This window comes from Nipponia nippon, unplaced genomic scaffold (assembly GCF_047370975.1).
Source record: "Nipponia nippon isolate SJK-2023a ecotype South Korea unplaced genomic scaffold, ASM4737097v1 scaffold_6, whole genome shotgun sequence".
In the NCBI taxonomy this organism is placed as follows: Eukaryota; Metazoa; Chordata; class Aves; order Pelecaniformes; family Threskiornithidae; genus Nipponia; species Nipponia nippon.
The window spans coordinates 59,640,059-59,658,472 of NW_028262380.1; the positions used below are offsets into that span (position 1 = coordinate 59,640,059).

The window sequence follows — 18,414 nt, forward strand, 5'->3', positions numbered from 1 at the left end:
AGAAGCCCCCTCCCTCCCACTTCACAAGACAATAAAACAGCAGCGATCCGAGAGTACAGGACAAAGAAGATCAGTTTGCAATATATGCAGTGAATAAGCCTTCACTACAAAATAAACTCCCTCATCTTCTGTGCAAAAAGAGCTTTGTTCCAGCGTTGGGTCTCCCCCAGACATGCTATATGACCTGCAGCAAGTCACTTCCCATCAGCTATTCAAAGGTTAAATCATCAGGTTCTTTGAAAAAGTAATTTCTATAAAGTTCCTTTCTTGTAAAATAAGCTCTACTTTTTCTGAGGTTTCGTCTACGTTGAATAGGCATAATAAGGATTTCAGGAAAGGTGGTTTAATTCAGTAATTTCATACTGAATATGAGGTCACCTTTCAAAAGTATCTATGTTTAAGAGACATTTACATAACTTTTAAAAATAATTTAAAAAAAACAGAAAGCAAAAAAGTTCATGTTCTGCAGAAATATTTCCTCAGCTATTCCAACATTTTGTATATCTTATTTCTATGAACTTGAGGATAGTTATTCCCCCTGTATACATTTAACATGAGCGTACGCTGCAGGACACGTCACAGCTAAGGCAATATTTCTGAAGAAACTATCATCTTCTTCATTTCCTGAATTCCCAGATTTCCACTGTGCAACATTCAGAATTGGTTTTAGCTATTTTTAAACTGGAAGCACACACTCAAAGGGCTTCACGTCATGACTTATTTGATTCTGTAAGAATCAGTTGAATATATTATGCATTTATTAACCAAATTGCAGGGCTGTGTAGATGGTAGCAAAGTGATTCAAAGTCAGCAGACTGCTAAGTGGGGGGGCTGTGATCCCACCATGTGGGAGAACAAAAAGAACTTTATGCACACAAGCCTACTTCTTATAAATATAGGTTCAGAAAACAATGCGTGAGATTTTTCTAGTGGACACACTCCAAACGGTCATACGTTTGTCAACTAAAGCCCAAATCTTTTCATCTCCTGTGGTAGTATGCTAATCATCTTTATGCTGAATTTAACCTTCATACATCAGCAATTTGTGTTCTCTGTATTTTTCCACTGCTTAAAAGGATGGAAACACCATTAAGGATACAAAGTAAAGCAAAAGGGAAAGTAATTTTTGTTTTTAGCTGTTTCTAAACTTGAAATACAGCCAAACAAAATGTAATTGTTTTTAAGTCCTCTCTAGAAAACATCACTTGTAAATGAGCATCTTTCCCAACAAGTGCTGAAGACAGATTAGAGCTGAAATCCCAAACACTAACTTACCATTTACCAGAGAGACCTACTTGCAGTTAAGAAACTCTGTCGACACAGGGAGAAGATAAACCCTCCGTGTTGTTTTAGTTTCTTACCATACGGTACACGTGGATGGTTTCCATTTGCAATAGTATCTGATGCCCCAGCAGCTTCTGTTACTGAGCCAGTAAGGGGAATTGTGCTCTCATCAGATGCTTTGGCACCGGGAAGCTCTTTAAAGACTGGTGTTTCTTCATCTTGAACTTTATCAAGACTTTCATCTGATATCCTTGACAGTGCAGCATCTTTCTTTAACCGGCCTAAGGAAATAACAGTACTGTAATTTTAAACCCAACTTATCTGTCCTGCTTCTTATGTTTCCACTGTTTGCATCAACGGCATAGATCAATGTGGATACAATAACCTGGCTCCATTTCATACCCATTCTTTATTTATTTCTAACACTTATCTTTTACTAAATTAATCTGAGAAAATTCTAGAGCATCTTTGTTTCTTCCTACAAAATTCACCAAAGTAGGTAACTGAAGTAAACCACCGAGCTGGTCATTTATTAACGAAATCTGAAACTTTTCTCTGTTTTAAACACTGCATTTGTTGAGAGTAGCAAACAAGCAAAACACTGTAAAGCTAAAAGCTGTGATCAGCCCAACTTACTGTAAAGTTAAAGAAGCCACTTCAAGATCATCATTCTGCTAGATTTTTCCTCTCTAACGTTTCCTTAATAAAATATAAAACGGATTACATTCCAGGATTTATTTTCCTGTTTCTGCTAGACTCTAGAAGAAGTGAGCACTGCAATGGATTGTCTAACAAGGTTTTGAATTTCTACCACGGCAGGTTTTTAAGAGCAGGTTACACGAATACACGAGGAATAGTTTAAGCACATCCTGCCTGTGGGTGGGGACTGGACTAGGTGACTTCTCAAGGGCACTTCCAGCTCTGAAACAAGATTTTCCACGGTTTTACATCACTCGCATTTCATCAAGCAACTACTTACTTTCTATTTTTCTCTTCATCCAGGGGCACACAAAAATCCACACTAAGATGGCAAATACTAAGGATACGCCAACTGATATTAGAGCAATGGCCCACATTGGCAGTACCAGTCCCAGTACTGTGAAGACAAAGAAATAAAACCCAAGCAAACCATAAATTAACATGACTTAATTACCTCAGGCAGTGGAAGAGCAGTCTGTTGCAGAAAAGCCTGTGTTCACAACGTATTCAAAACCAACGTGAATGAGCTGATCATTTTTAACATATATATCTGTTAGTGCAGTATTTAAAGGTCTAGTTGACATGCAAACAAACATTTGCAGGTTTAGTCTTCCAGTTCTCTGTTACCCCACCGTGACCTTCTTTCCAAAGAAGGCAGGGGCAAAACTCCCCCATTAGGGCCACTAAACCAAATTTGCAGTGATTTTATACACTAATGCCTGTTAAACGACGTTGTCCATTAGGGTAAGTATTTACCTGCCCTTTGCTCTGGTCAATAAAGCCTGATGCTTAGGTTAATCTGAACCATTATCTGCTTATGATAATAGCTTAATGTAGCACTTGAAAGCTGAGGTTTCAGTCCTGCAATGCGCAATCATGTCGGTAACTTGTGTTCCTGTATCACCCCAACAAAGTTCCTTGTGCTTGTTCAATTAAATGATCAGACCCTTAATGAAGAAAGAGCTTGGACTCTGATCTTTCACACCCATATATGCATGCCTATCTTGAAACCTATGTGATTAATTCATCCTTGCAAGTAGACATTGGCAGGACAGAGGCCTTGGAGACTAAATATGTATTTCCTGAGTATCAAAAATGGAGTCCCACCTTTTTATTCATGCACTTTAGCGACTGCTAAGCTGAAACAGAAGGGACATTAAGATTCTTATTTCATTTATTTTGCTTAATGAGTCACTGCAGAGTGCCTGACCTACTTCTGCAGTACAACTAATGAGGAAATGTTGGTTATACAGCTGATTTACTGTGAAACATCTTGGATTCGTAGCCAATTAGACTTAAGCAAAAGGAATAGTTCCCCTCAAAGTGGGAACCTCTCAAGCTTTTTACTAATTTCAGTAATGCTATGCTATAAAGTAGACTCTACCGACTTCATTTATCTAGTATATCTAGTGCATCAGGTTTTAGAGAAAACAAATTTCTATTCAAAAAAGGTCACTTTCTAAGCCTGCTTTCTTAATTCAGGGGCATTTTCAGGAGTCTCTCTTCAATTGCCTGTTCATTCATGGCTCTGGGGCAATAATCAAATCTAAAGATAACATTTAAAGACCAGAGTCTTCAATAAAGTAGTCAAGAGCATGGAACATCTTTTTTCTGAACTCTTTTTCCGCAAGTGCGTGTTTAAATGTACACTCCTTAAGTAAAGTTAAATATAAACATATAAATGCAAATCTATAAACATAAAATGTGTGAATATAAATATACAAACATAAATATAAAAATATAAATTTAAGTTCAAATATAAACACAAATATAAATAAACACAAACATATAAATGCACATAAAATATACAAATATACAAAAATATAAATAAAGTCCTGAAAATTGCATGTATCATTTCCTTCTACTGAGTTGCAAAGAAACCACAGCACTCAAGAAAGAAGATGCATTAAATACAGAAACAGGCTCAGGGCTTCTTATCATTGAAGGAAAATAAAGAAGTAAATTTAATTAATAGGCTCTGTGCCAGATCGGCCAGAACAGTGACTCTGCCGATGTCAATGGAGCTATAGCATTAGAGTGAGTGCAAGCAGCCTACCTGCCCTTACCACCCGCTCTGAACTTTCCCTCCTTGATGCACATATCTGGAATACCTTTGAGAGTTCAACACGTGCCCAGATTTACGCAGCCGAAGCTGGCAGCTCAATATTTCCCCTTCCTCTAAAGAGGGATTTTTTTTGTAGCTGCGCTCTTCCCCCCAACCGGAGTGATCAGGGGGGAGTCACAAAAACACAAGCATGAATAGGAGCATGCAGGGAGGTGTATGATTTACTCTTGCCCTCGTTAACTCCTAACGTAGGAGATAACTGTGCAGTGTCAACAGCTACCTGACAGCACACTGGCAGAGCATCGTTATACGCTGCGGGAAGCCTCCCCCCCGTGCCTCCCGCTGCGGACGGCTCACTCACCTGGTGCCCCCGTGTACATGATGGAAAACACGTTAATAGCTATGGTAGCAGCATAAAACACTGGAAGTGCGCGGAGACCGTTGGGCACAGGGTCTTCCTGCACAGAAATCGGGGAAAAAAACGAAACGTTAGCTGGATTTTCCACCAGATTAATGTCAGCATGAACCGCCATGGGAAAACACGTGCTCCCGAGTCAGTGCCAGGCAGGTGGAGCTTTTGAGTGGATGGTGAGGAAAGGATGGTGACCTGTCTGGTTACACCCAAAACCACAATGCCGGTCCTGGCAAGCACCAGCATTCTGGGGAAGTTTGACACTGTTAATGGGAACCAGGGAGACAGGTTGTACTTTCAGGCCTGCTGCAGACCTGCTGGGTGACCTGGGGGCAGGTTTCTTCCTGCAAGTGTTTTCTTACCTGTCTTGTCTCCAAGATGAGGAGTCCCTTTCACTTGGCACAACTGAAGGGTGCTGAGCAGGACAGGGCTTTGATATTTTTGGGGCAGGGCTACAAGCATCACTGCAATGTCTTAATCGCAAAACCTTATTCCTAACCTCTCAGTTTCGACTGAGACAGCCTGGCACTTTCCACCAGCTAACAGAAGTCTCTGAAATATTAAGTGTCTGGCTGTATTAAAGCGGCAACATACATAAAGCGAGCGTGCAAAGTTTAGCATGCCGCTGTGCCTGCTGCTCGCCACGGTCCCGTGCCCTCGGCGCTCACAAGGCAAGGCTCAGCTGACGGCGCAGCGGAAACGCGCCGTGCGAGCCATGGAAAAAGCCTTTGTGAGGAGACCGCTTTGGCCTTTTGAGGGGCTCCGCGTGTTTGCAAAGAGCCTGGCGAAGCTAAGGGTTGGCTAATGTGGTTTTGTTTCTGGCTGCCATGAGCTATAAAAGGGAACTGAGAAAAGGCTGCGGCCACCCTGCGCTATGCCCCGGTCCCGAAGCGTGATGCAGCGTGGGCTGTATCCGCAGGGCCAGCTGCTATTCACAGACACCCCCAACGAGGGCATGAACCCCTGCACCAGGCCATGGACTCGCAAGCTAAAAAGCTGCTCTTTTTTTTAATGCACACACACAATGCAAGTCGCTACCTGCTTATGCCAGAAGCTGTACAGATCTTACTACTTTGTGAATGGCACAGATGGCGGTCAGAAGACGATTTCCTTAGCTTAAACTTTTTTTGCCTCCTGAATGCTTAAATATGTGGCTTTTATGCCAGAGTTCATGTGATTTTGATGACTAATTTCTGAAGTTGTTAGGTTTTGAATGCAACAGAGGAACTTTTCCTCGTCCTTTATGCAACTTGAGTAATTTTAAATTCAAAACTAAGTCCAATCAAATTTATCATCTGCTTTTATCACTGGCATTTATTTACATCAGAAATAAAGAATGATGAAGCTGAGGTTACAGGTGGTGTTATTTATAGCAAAAGAATTAATCCCTCATCTATTTAAGTTCCCTGTATAACCGCTAATATAGTGTCCCTTATTTTAGGTCATTGTCATGCGCTGCACTCCCCCATTTTAGCAAGTTGAATGGTGTGAGAGAAATGGAAAGGGCAGATAAAAGTGTTCTGGTTTCCAGTTCGTGCTGGGTGGCAGGCAAATCATCTTCTGCATTGGAGATATACGGACTGATGTTACCTCAAAGCTGCCACTTTTGACTGAGGTGACTAAAACGCATCGATTCAGGTTTCTTTGGAATCTAGGAAATATGCAGATGCTCATTTTCTAATGTCTGATGTGCTAGAAAACCAAAGCTTAAAATTTCACAACTATGAAATACCGATTAGAGTATCTCCAAGGGAGGATTGTTCTGTTTAAGTAACAGTCAGAATGGCTATCATGAGGCTAAGTCAATGCCAACAAGTTTGTACTTATACAGAAGCAATCTCAATGCACCGTCCTTTAATCAAACAGAATATACAATATTAATTATCACGTAGCACCTTCCAAGCCTCAAATACTTGTCAAATTACTTACTCTGAGCTTTCAGAACTGCTAAAAGCAAGTACAGTTCCAATGGCTATAAAAAAATGACTGGTCTCCTGTCCAAAAAGAAAGCCACAAACTTTCAACTCTGGAAATGCCAGCACTCAGATGGGAGGCTAGAACACAGCCTTCCTTCATACCATTATAACACTCATTATAACAGTGAGATTTCTTTACCTTGTTTAAAATGAAGAATCTAATCAACACAAAGAGGATTCCAGACATCAAGCCAGATAACAGTGGGGAAATAAACCAAGAGGCAACTGTGTTGAAGAAAAGAAAGAATGAAACATGAAATAACTATTATGCAAGAATACTGTTTAAGTAAGTAGTTAATGAGCAATAAATTTAACACAGTTCTTGTACAACTGGAATGAATGTTCCGTATGTTTACTTACAGCTGGCGCAACTCAATGTCCACTGACACTCATGAAAGTCAAAGTAATGCTAGGCACTATTAGAAACATCAGCCAAAGCATTTCCTGATAATTTTGCAAGTTTAGCAATCAAATTCATCAGGAAAGTTTCTTGTAGTTTGATGCAGAGTGGACCAAGAAAGCCCTGTAATTTCCTAATCACCATGACCACAAATCTCGCAAGCAAGTGGAAAGCAACTGCATCTAGCAGGATGCCATGCTGCTCGCAGGGTAAAAGTCTTAATTTCCAAAATGCCATAGAAGCATCAACTGTAATGAATAATGTGCGTATATTTTTTGCAGGCCAGATTTGCAAGTGTCCAGGACTGATTTAACTGAAGTAGGTGGCAAAACTCCCACTGATTTCAATAAAACCGGATTAGGGCAGCGCTCTGGAAATCTCATCCAGAGTGATTTATTGTTTGTGGCATGGTTAACAGATTGATTCTGCTGTCATTGCAAACTCTCTTCTACTTTCAACAGAATTTAAAAAAATATGCATTGCTCCAACTTCTCTAAAGCTCAATTGTGTTTCCGTGCCTTCAGCATCAAATCCTTTTAATACAGGGTTTAGGCTGCGACTCGGTTTACAGGGCTTCTAAAACAGTAATGAAAACTCCTTCACATCCCTGCTTGGCTGTGCTGATCTTGGCAGTGGGAGGCTGCGAGTTAAACATGTGCTATATGCCCAGCTTTCGCCTCCCTGAAGCTGGTGGGTGGGAGAAACATGACTGTGGGCATTCACATGATGGCTAGTGTTGTTGAGAGCAAGAACGAGGTGGTATGAGCTGACACAAAAAGAATTAGAAGAGGAGGAATGTCACCTTGAAGCATGTCTCTGAGGGACAATGTCTCCTCAGCTTACTGCTGGGGAAGTGCAACTTGCATCTTACCCCTTTCTCCACCTGGACACACTGCAGCCCTTAATGAACACGGCATCAGTGCATCTTCTGAATGACAGGACTGGGGTGGAAAACGATTTAAGGAGGGAGTGCTATCAGCACAAAGCAGATTTCTGGGAACGTTTTTTGCAGGCAGTGCACACTATTTCACATACCCTCATGCATAAAAGGAAACAACACTTACCAATCTTGACAAGCTGCATCCACTGGACTCCCTGCGTGCCAATTGCCACCAAAGAAAATCCAATCGTAGCACCTACGATGCAATGGGTCCCCGATATCGGGAGTTTCAAGAATGACGCAATCAGCTGCCAAACAGCAGAACCTAGAAAAAAAAACAACCATATGGTATAAACAACAACAGTAACAATAATGTCATGCAGAAAATTCTTCGCCACGTACCCACATTCTTTTACGAGCGCTGCCTACGCTCCACATGCACAACAGAGATCTCCTAAAGAGAGTTTTGTTCCTGTTCTGTCTCTAAAAGCAGATACTAAGACAGTTTAATAGCAGCTTTGAATGCTGCATCTTACTTATGACTTATTACTAACAGCTCTTTACACTGAACAACGGTTCTGCTTTTTTTTTTTTTTCTCTGAAGGTTTTCAGTATTTACAGCCTGTCTGATTAAATACACAAACTGCTCCCAGTCTGCATCAAGCTTGGAAAACCTCATTCTTGAGAGCTGCAGCTGGAAGCCTCCAAGTGATCAGTGTGAGGGGGCACCCACCATTTCACTAATGAACTACCCATGCTCCTAAATTCCGATGCTACCAGAGAAAGGCTCAAATTGTGGGGCACGGAGCTTTTATGCCTCTTCTCAGTGACGCGCAGCCATCTGGAGTCCTCTATAGGAAAAATGGACTGGGAAGGGAATAAGGACTCTCTCACTGCCTTCATTTGCAGCTCATTGCAGCACTGGAGAAATTCAGAACTGCAGAAGAGGTTTATCTTAGTCGTGGAGTAGCCAAAGATACCCTCGGCATAAGGAAATAAGATCCCCTATCTAACTAAGGGATGGTGGCTGCTGGTCTATAAAGTAAATGCAACATCTGGTGTCCCAACAGGCATCCCAAGGAAGGATGTTTACCAAGAGTGTGTGTGGCAGGGGAAGACCCCAAGTACCAGAGAGGATGCCTTGTATTTGTTTTCAGTCCCAACCTCCGTTCGTTAGATCAGACCACAGTCGGCCACCAAGCCCTCCAGCACGCAGCTCCGTGCTCCAACTCATTTTCACATTGCAAGGACCCGAGTTCCCTGCTCCTCTTGAAGTGGCGCTAACCTCAGGACAACAAAATCATTTTGGCAGTGACACAAGCTTTCCGTGGATCTCGCCTAATATTAGAGTTCTTAGAAAGATCTCTTCTTCATCTTAAGACTTCGTGGCCTTAAGACTAAATCTTCATGTGTTAAGAGGCTGCAATGGCAGCAATCAAACTGCCACGAGAGGTCCCGTATTTTCTGGCCTGTGCCACCTCTCTTAAGAGATCTGCAGCAGCCACAGGTGATAAAGCAAGGTCGCTGAACATACACTGTTACTCAAAATCTCAGCCTCCATCTTCAATTCCAACAGGAGAGGATGGTTTGAAAGTCTTGAAATGGAGCCATCTGCAAATGGCGATTTGCTGGCATCACACACAGCTACATTTGGAAGTCAATCAGTTTGTAAAACTGATCTCTCCTGGGGTAGTATCCCAAAATAACTGGTACTCCATTGCTATTGGAAATTCTAGATCAAACAAGGAACACCTGCTCTTTAATTTTCTGGCTTCTCTTCCCCTGTACTAAAATAAAAATAAATACACTTTGAAACCTTTGACATGACCAGTGAGTGGAAGTGAGGTGAAAGAGAAAACAAATGGCAACATCTGTAAAGAACCAAATAAACCGAGAAGCCAGCCATAGATATGTAATTACAAAATACTCAGTCTAAAAAATAGGGAAAATGCAACCAAGCCAACGGCCGCACTGCAAATGTGTAATGAGGGCTGGGGCTTTTGTTGGGGGGGGAATAGAGGAAGTATGGCACTATTTCTTATTTAATCAACTTCGCCTTGGAAACAAAGAGGAAAGCAAGAGGGAAAGTGGTAGAGGACTGATGGATGGTCTGAGACAGACAATGCATGGTCTAAAGAAGTTTAAGGAAGCACATTAAGGAACAGAAGAAAATACAAATCAAGCCACAGCAGGACTTTCCTCTGGGGCTTGCAATGCCTTAACTACCTACATCAAAGCTTTAACTCCTCTTTAACATAAAATGCGTGTTCCCAATTTTTATCTTTGCAAAACTAACCTAGGAAGCAGGAGGCTCACTAGACCTGTCACAGAGTCCCAAATTCAGACTCTTCACGCCTGCTGACACCGTGGCCACACACCCTTTCCTCCCGGTTGCTATCTCCTAAAGAAAGAGGGTTGGCTGCGGACTGCCCTGACCAAGAGTCGCCAGGGCCGGCTTTCGGCTCAGGGTGCGTTTCATGCTCCCCTGCTGCTGAAGGCACCGCGTCTATTCTCCTGAGGCTCGGGTGCTGCGTGCCAGCCGCCAGCCCCCGTCGAGTATCATGCCACCTGCAAGACTGGGTTAGTTCTTTGCTTTGCTCATCCTGGCTGGGATGTCCTCTCTGTTGGTGGCATCTCCTCGGTTGCACCAGCTGCTGACTTCAGCTCCCACCGGGATCACTAGAACAACACTTTGGCAATTCCTGACAATAACCTGACAATTAGTTAATGCTAGGGAAGTACTACAATTTACTCCCAAGAGCAACAGTCCCTAACTTCCCAACTACCTAACAAACAACATTTTAATATGCCACAAATTAATACAAAATGTTACATTTTAAAATTTTAATCCTATTACTCCCTGCTTTCTTTTCTCTTAGGAGAGAAGGTTGCCCTGAAAATCACCATCTGCTGTTTGCTGCAAGCATCAAAGGATCTTCCACCAACATCTGGAAAGAGGATACAGCGACTTTTGGTCTCTCCCAGACTGTTGACTCATTTAAGACTCATCGAAATTCAGAAGCTAAGTCTGTTCACAAAAACATGATCATGACGCATGAGAGAACGGTGGGGGAAAATGCAGAGCAAAAACAGAAAGAGGAAAAGAAAACATCCAGGAAGGCTCAGAGAAAACACAGAAAAAAATATCATATATCCAGAGAAAAGCTGGAGATGGATTTGAGGAAGAAAAAAATTGAAATCTGCAGTTTGTAACTTGTGATTAATTCTGAGATTTAAAATGTGGAATTTCTTCTTAATGCCCTCACTGGAGGAAGGGAATGCAACTGGTCATGAAGTTCACACAGGCTTACGTAAATATGCATGCAAATAAGTTGTTTTCTTTGAGCTTCTGGCCAGTTGCCTCCGCAGGGGGCATCTGAGACTTAAAACTTTGTCCGGCCAGGATCAGTATGCCAAAAATAGATACAGAAAAGGAAAAGGACCCTTCCTTCCACGGGGACCGTGAGTATCAAGAACGAGAAGGTCAGAAGAGGCAGGTCGCTTACATTTCAGACAGCGTACGCTGCTCCCGGGCACACGCCTGTGGGAAATGATGGAGCTATCTCAGGAAGCAGAAGGCTAAATGATGCAAGTGGAGTGGTACTAAGAAGCCACCCTACAGCTTGAGGGAAAGACCAGAAATCTGCATCTGACCTTGCAAGACACCGGGAAAGAGGAACTGGTGGGGGGGTGCCCAAGAGCATTCGATGTGGTTTAAGCTGGCAGGCTCACAGAGGGACCGTTTGGGGAAGCGGCTGCAGTCCCAGCAGCGATTTCTCGCTAATCAACCCCTCTTCCCCTTGGGCAGGGGAAGGCGGCCAACCTTCAGGAGGCTCAGGAGCAGTGAAAGCCCAAGGGAACCACCTCCCCGCTCTCAAGCACACAAAGCCACCTCAGACGAGTCCAGACACTGGCACTCAATGTCCATCTTGATCCATTAAAATTAAAGAAAAAGGCAAAATTTTTCCATTTCCCCAAAGAAATGGGAAAATAACCCCATGTAGTATACCTCTGCACGGATTCACCTATCTCACATGCAGGTCCTGCCTGAAAACTGTGGGGAGGTTAGAGGGGGTAGGTGGAAATAATATTTAGGTTAGGTTTAAGGAGGATTAAGGAAGAAAATCTTTGAGTGGAGCATCCCTTTCTAACAGAGGGTGCTGCGATGCTCGTGTAAATCACACCGCCCTGTCGTGGGATGCCACAGACCTGTCAGACTGAAGACGTGGTGGTGGGACGGGCAGGCTGGCTCCTTGCCTGGGCTGCCTCTCCCACAGCGCAAGGGTTTCCTTCCTGCTGTCTCCTGCCCTTTAAAAGCAGGTTTGCTATTGATCCTTGAGGGAGCTCTCCAAAAGCTCACAAAGCCTCTTGCATATAAACAAAGAGTAAATACCGTGGCTTAATGTTACTTACCTCAGAATATGCTATTTGTTCTAAACGGAGATTAATTTAACTGCAAACAAAAGCATGCGGAGCAGACCCTAAGGTACGCTGAACTGCTGCCGGTTTGAATCAGAAAATTAAAAAGACCTTAAATGTATGACCATCTGTCTTTACTGCTCCTTTAGTTTTGCCATGGGCAAGGGTGAAGTCTGTGATTAGTTGCAATCACTCAGCTAGACAATCACTTTAAGCAAATATGTTTGGATTTTCTGTAATTTTTAAAAACGATTTAGGTAATTCCTTCTTGTACATATTCACTGCAAACTGCTATTTCTGTAGGACCTTCTGTACAGTCACAAATGCTATGCTTACATATTTTCCATTTATCATCATAAAAATCTCCAAAATAATTTTTTCAGTACTCTAGGAATACATATATATGATCCATTATGTTGAACATTTTTTTTCTTCTATTAGTTAAATGGCTGAACCATTGAAAAATGTAAATTATTAGAAGCATTTAAAAAACATAGGAGACTAAAAAAGGCCCCTGCATTCACACAAAACCAGACGTGCAAGTCCAGAAGACGGGAAGACTTCATTAACAATATTCACAACGAACAGGATGACAAATACACAATGAACGTTACTTGGAATAGGAAAGTATTACTTACCAACCATTGCACTCACTTCTCCTGCCATCAGCAGTGGGACAGTGTTGTTGTACAGGTTAACATCAATGATACCTTTCCGAATTGTTTCTCCTACTTTTGCTCCCAGTAATACTGAGCCAGTGGTTTCAAAAACTGAAGCCAAAATGCAAGCCTGGCGTAAAGTAACGACACCAGAGCCCACAGCCGTTCCAAAAGAATTGGCAACATCATTTGCACCAACCGAAAAGGCTAAAATAAAAGCAATGATAAAACCCACAATGACCATCCACAGGTACTCATCCATTGCCATCTTTCCCCAAACCGTAGATTAGCTTCCCCTTTGCAAATAGTTAATAGTCAAGGCTGGAGGGCACCGCAACGGATTTGGAAAGCAGATTTCTTGTAAACAATGAGTTCTCTCTGGAAAGTGCTGGGTAGTGTTAGAATGTGAAGAAACTGCTAACTGCTGATTTTCAAACTACTATAAATACTGTTCATTTGGCTGCATTCGGTCAGCAGTGAAACACATTCCATATTTTGCTCCCAAACTGGTACAACTGCGATGTTCTGTCCTGCAACAGAAAAAAAAAAAAAAAAAGAAAAGAAAATTTAAAAAAAAAAAAAAGGGAATACTCAGCGGAGCCCGTAACAATGCGCGTTTTCAGAAGTAAACAGATGATTTAAACCCGCTAATGGGGTCCTGCCTCGGCATGTGACTGTTCTAATCATAAAGCAATTCAGAAAAGGTTAAAATTAGGTCACCTCCAAAGCAATATGTTTCTTGCAATATCACTGACCGAGAAAATCTTTTGAGCAATTTAAAAGGCTCTAGAAAGGTTGGGGGTTTTGTTTGTGTTGAATTTACCAAGCAGTGCGATAAGCTCTCTTTCTAGAAGGAGGATTCTTCTTTACTCTGCACCCAGTGAACATAAGACACGTAGAATATATAGACCCATAATGAATATATGATTCCCAGCTGATGTATGTCACCTAGCTCTACCAACCTCAGCAGAGCTCTCAACATTTTATCAGCTGCAGCCAGGGATGCACTCCTTTGAAAAATGATTTTATCTATGTGTCTGTCTAGGAAACGCCACTGAAAATACTCTGAAGAACATTAATATTCATCTATTGCTGTTATCACATCCCATGCGGTAAGAATACAGTTTTCTTACAGCTTCCCAGTCACTGAAACGGCACAATAATCACAATATTCCCATGTATCCCTACAGATCTAGAGAAGTCTGTAAAAAAAGTTTAACTAAAAAGTTGAGCTCTCTGCTCTTTCATATAGATGGTTACCAATTACTAACAGTTATTATATTCAAACCATTGTTATAGATATCTTTTAGTATTTCTTCTGATAGTTTAGGTTTTATAATCACCTTTTGAATTACATCTTAATTAGTCCTTAATTAGTCTAATCTGAAAAAAGAGGGAGCTCTTTCAAACCAAAAAATGGACAGAGAGAAACGGACTTTAAAAAATAAAACCTTCACCATCCAAAAGACCGCTAAGCAGAGCAACAAGGCCCACACCAATGTCAAGATGGTCAAAGGCTAGCAGTAAATTTGCCCAAACCATCTGCCTCTTCTGAGGTCTGCTTCTCTTCTGCTAGCAGCCACCACAAAGACGTCCCAAGCCACCCTCTGCTTTCCTGTCCACGCTGTTTGGCTCCAGAAAAGTGCCATTTTGGAGGTGGCAAGGGGTTAAATGAACATTTAGCAGCAAATATCCATCAGCCAACTCCACATGTTTTAAGAAGCATTTCAAGAGATCAGAGGATAGCAGATGAAAAGCCCTGAGCCCACCTCCCGCTCTCTCTGTTTCCCCACAGTTGCTTCAGTCTCATACAATATACCCACATCCACAGTTTCTAGACCATGCTTAATTTCTTTTGATGACCCCAGTGTAATGTAGGTCCTGCGGCAGCAAGGAGGAAGGGTTTCTGAAACTTCTGAAATAATGGCAAAATTAAAAATTAAAAGAGATTTCGCATATTCCCGAGATGCTGAATCCTTGAGAACAACCAACAGGAAAATACCACATCTATATGTAAGTGTTTCCTAGAAAACCCTTAAGTTGATATCAAGGATTGATGCTTTCTCTAAATATACATATTCAGCAGAAAAGATGTCCCTCTTTCTTTCTCCAGGCTCCACACTGGCTGAACAACTGTTGTTCCAGTCTTTTCCAGACATGGAGCAGACATCAATCCTTGAATGCCTTACAGTCTAAAATAACATGTCGGAAGGTCTTAATGGCTAAAAACATTTGTATAAGGATTTTTATACTATGAGATAACATGAGAAAATGAAGCACCAATGCATTTTTAATGTTTGAAGACTTGTTGCCTTTTTATAATTCATGAGCACTCAGCCCATTGAGTGGTAAAGGACTTGACAGAGACAGAAAAGGCTAACAATATTTGGAAGAAACAATTAGAGTTAGCACTCGTTTGCCTGTGAAGGAAGACAAAACTCCGTTAAATTAATTTCTTAAAAAATTTCTATTATGTGTATCAGATTTTTGCTAGGAGATGAAGTGCACTTCATCCTGCATGGATTTAGGCAGTACCTTTGCCAAGTCGGCCTCAGTGCCCCAGTCTCCTCTCCTGAAAACGGGCAAAGCTGACTGAGATCCATGCATGCATCCACAGACGCTGTGATTACGAGAGACTCGTTTCCTTCGGACTCGCAAGGTGAAAGTACACCCTTATTCCTAACAGAGGTCTGTCTTTTCTCCACTTATCAACCAACCTACCAATTTACTGCAGTGACCAAATTTCTAGGATAAGGAAGAACAGGGGGACTGTGACATTCCCCCACCGCAACGGAGCTCACGGGACAACGTTTGCCAAATCTGGCTTCTCCAGCCACAGCGAGTTCCTGCAGCTTCCAAAATAAACCACTAAGTCACAAGGTTGCCTTTATTAGCTTCCCTGGGAGGGGGGGGAGAAGAACTCCAGATGGTCCCAAAGAAATTAAGACTTCAAGTGTGTGCATGTGTGCTCCTAAAACTCCTTGTGAAGGCCAGAGTCTCCCAAAGTCTGTCAGTGGGGCTCTTGGCAAAGAGCTCAGAGAGGCAGCTACATAGCCTCCCTCCCTGTGAAATGGGATATATGGCCTTGGGAGAAAAGGATGTCTTAGGTAAGAAGTCACCCCTCCTGTCATTTTATGCAAGGTGATGGTTCAAAACAGAGCTTCCTCCAAAACTTGGGAGGCTCGACTTGACGTCCACTGCGTTTGCACAAGTAACAGAGCACAGCAACTGCCAAGCCTTGTCTTTAACAAGATGAAAGTCAAAAGGAAAAGAGGAAAGGGAATAAACGCACGTTTAAAAATTAACATGCAGGCAGCATTTGAATGGCTAGATGTTACAACTTTCAACCTTAAATAACTGTAAGAGATGTTAAACGCTTAAAGAAAGAAACAGAAAGGAAAAAAAAGAGCACATCTCTGCTGAGAAAGTTTTCAGAAATGCGAAATATCCTGCAAAGTAGGCCAGTGACTAAATACAGACTAAATCTTGTAGCATGCTTCTTTCTAGAGCCCAAAATACATCTGGCATGCTCAGACACGCTGAGCTATGCCCCTCATCACCTAATCTAACCCAAGAGCCTGTGGTATTTCATGTTGTTACTGGGACGAAAAAGAAACTGGAAAAAACGCTATACAGTAGGGAACGGCAGATCTGCTTTCTGCGTGACAGCTGGAAGTCACTACCCTGTTTCTCTCCTGCGCTCATTTATATTTCATCAACGTGCCTCTATGCATGCCAAATGCAATTCAACCTGACCTGCTGGACGCTAGGAAATCCTCCTATTTACCTGCGGAACCGATACCACCTCTCCGCCAAGGCCTCCGCAGCCAGGTGCGCTACGCTACTGCAGCAGACTCTGGGTGGAAAGGTTCATTTTCCCATTTACGCTTTGGATAACTCTTCCTGCACCAGCCCCACCTGCAGTGCAGTGGCCGTGCTGCAAACTCATCCTTGGGCGCTAGCAGGGCAGAACAACTGTGTTAGCACCAGGGAGCTGCAGGACCTGAAGCTGGAGCGTGCTTCTCTGATGGCTGTTAAAGTGAAGGGAAATGCGTAGAGATGAAATTTCAAGTTGTGAGAAGCTAGTTCTGTGTTAAGGCAAGATTTTTAGCTAATACAGTTTTCTTACGATCCATAATTAGAGTATCATACTTAGGAGGTCTGAGTTGAAGCGTTTAACTGTTTAAGTGGACTTAGCAACTTACAGAACTTGCACCTCAGTGAGAAAATTCTGATTTTGGAAATGCTAAGCACGTCGCTCTGCCTTGCTGGCAGATGATCCAGACACCCCCCTCGGACTTTATTTTGTTGCTAGCTAAACATCTCGTTATAACTCTGTCAACACAAAGTGCTATTTCTTCCCTAAGGGAGTGATGAATACAAAACCGAGGTAAGGAAGCACCTTGATTCATGCAGAACGACAAGTGAATCCTCAGGAAAAAGCCAGGATCTCCTGCTAACCAGGAGATCACTTTAGAACATGTTTATGTGCAGATATTTACTAAGACAGCTCTTTTGGAAACTACTTACAGTACACTTCTAAGCCTAGACAAGTTTTTAGTGAAAAAATAATATGAAATTTGAAAAACAAAGTTGTCAGCTGTTATTTTTTTTGCCAAAGAAATTGCTGCTAAAGAGAATGCAGAAATGTCTAACAACAGGGACAAACAGTTAAATAAAAGTTCGGGTCGAAGTTCAAAGTCTAGAGAAGCAGAGTGCATAACCCACCAGCAATCCAACTGTGTGACATGAAGGAAACAAACAGAGACCCCGTAAATGTCCTTTTATCTTCTCTTTACAGAAAATTCAGTTAGAACCTACTGCACTCATGAAACACTGAAAGGTATATTTCTCATCCCGTATGCAGCTCAGACCATACATAAACCATGCTGTATGCAGCTCTTCTGCTCTCAGAAGTTGCCCCATGCTGCAGCTGAAAACTTTCTCCTGCTCCAGGCGGGAGAGAGATTCCGCGAGGGCCCAGTTTTAACCGTTTTGTTGTTGCCCAAGTAGGAGGAAAAATCGAAAGGCAGCAGCTAGACACCAGACATTTCATGATAGACAGTGGCATTGAATTTGTACTGACAGGCAGGTTCACTTCTAGTTACCAGCGGCTGAAAAGTCTGTCTAAAATGCTTACCAGACAGCAGTTTCTAGGAGGTTATTCCATACCTCTCTAATTTCTGTATGTTGTTCTTTATATAAAACCAATCTGTCAGGCTTCCCACCTATGTATAGAAACTCATACCAGACCTGGCATTCCAGTCTATTGGTACTAAACACAGCGCTGCATAGAAACCAAGCCTGATGTATAACCAAAGCTCATCGTTCACATCATCCTTATCGTTTCCAGTTTGTGCTCGGGCCACAAGGCTCACAAATTATCTACTTTAAATTACTAACGCTACACTCATGATATGAAAGGTGGTATTAATTCAAGTGTTTCAAGACTAAGAACATCCCTATATGGCTCTAAATTACATGCACAGGACTTGTCACAAGGCCAAGCATGATGCAAGTTTAATGCTCCAGTACAGAAAAAGCACCCTCGACTTACTTTAAAAAAAAAAAAAAAAATCAATTACTACATCCGCAGAAGCAGGTTTTGTATCAATCAGTT

At 42.2% G+C, this 18,414-nt stretch overlaps 1 protein-coding gene across 7 annotated transcripts in view; it reads right to left on the bottom strand.

Moving 5' to 3' along the window:
- Window positions 1–18,414, bottom strand: part of SLC20A2 (solute carrier family 20 member 2) — a 58,496-nt gene that overhangs the window by 20,085 nt on the left and 19,997 nt on the right. For all 7 annotated transcript variants that reach the window (XR_015699551.1, XM_087735884.1, XM_087735888.1 and 4 more), the window contains 6 exons: window positions 12,774–13,324; window positions 7,901–8,041; window positions 6,576–6,661; window positions 4,410–4,506; window positions 2,264–2,380; window positions 1,362–1,565 (listed from right to left, as the gene is read on the bottom strand). Coding sequence is in view for 6 of the 7 variants with exons in the window: in XM_087735884.1 (XP_087592010.1) it covers window positions 1,362–1,565; window positions 2,264–2,380; window positions 4,410–4,506; window positions 6,576–6,661; window positions 7,901–8,041; window positions 12,774–13,062 (934 nt within the window). In the remaining variant the exon portion in view is untranslated. The remainder of the gene's footprint in view (window positions 1–1,361; window positions 1,566–2,263; window positions 2,381–4,409; window positions 4,507–6,575; window positions 6,662–7,900; window positions 8,042–12,773; window positions 13,325–18,414) is intronic.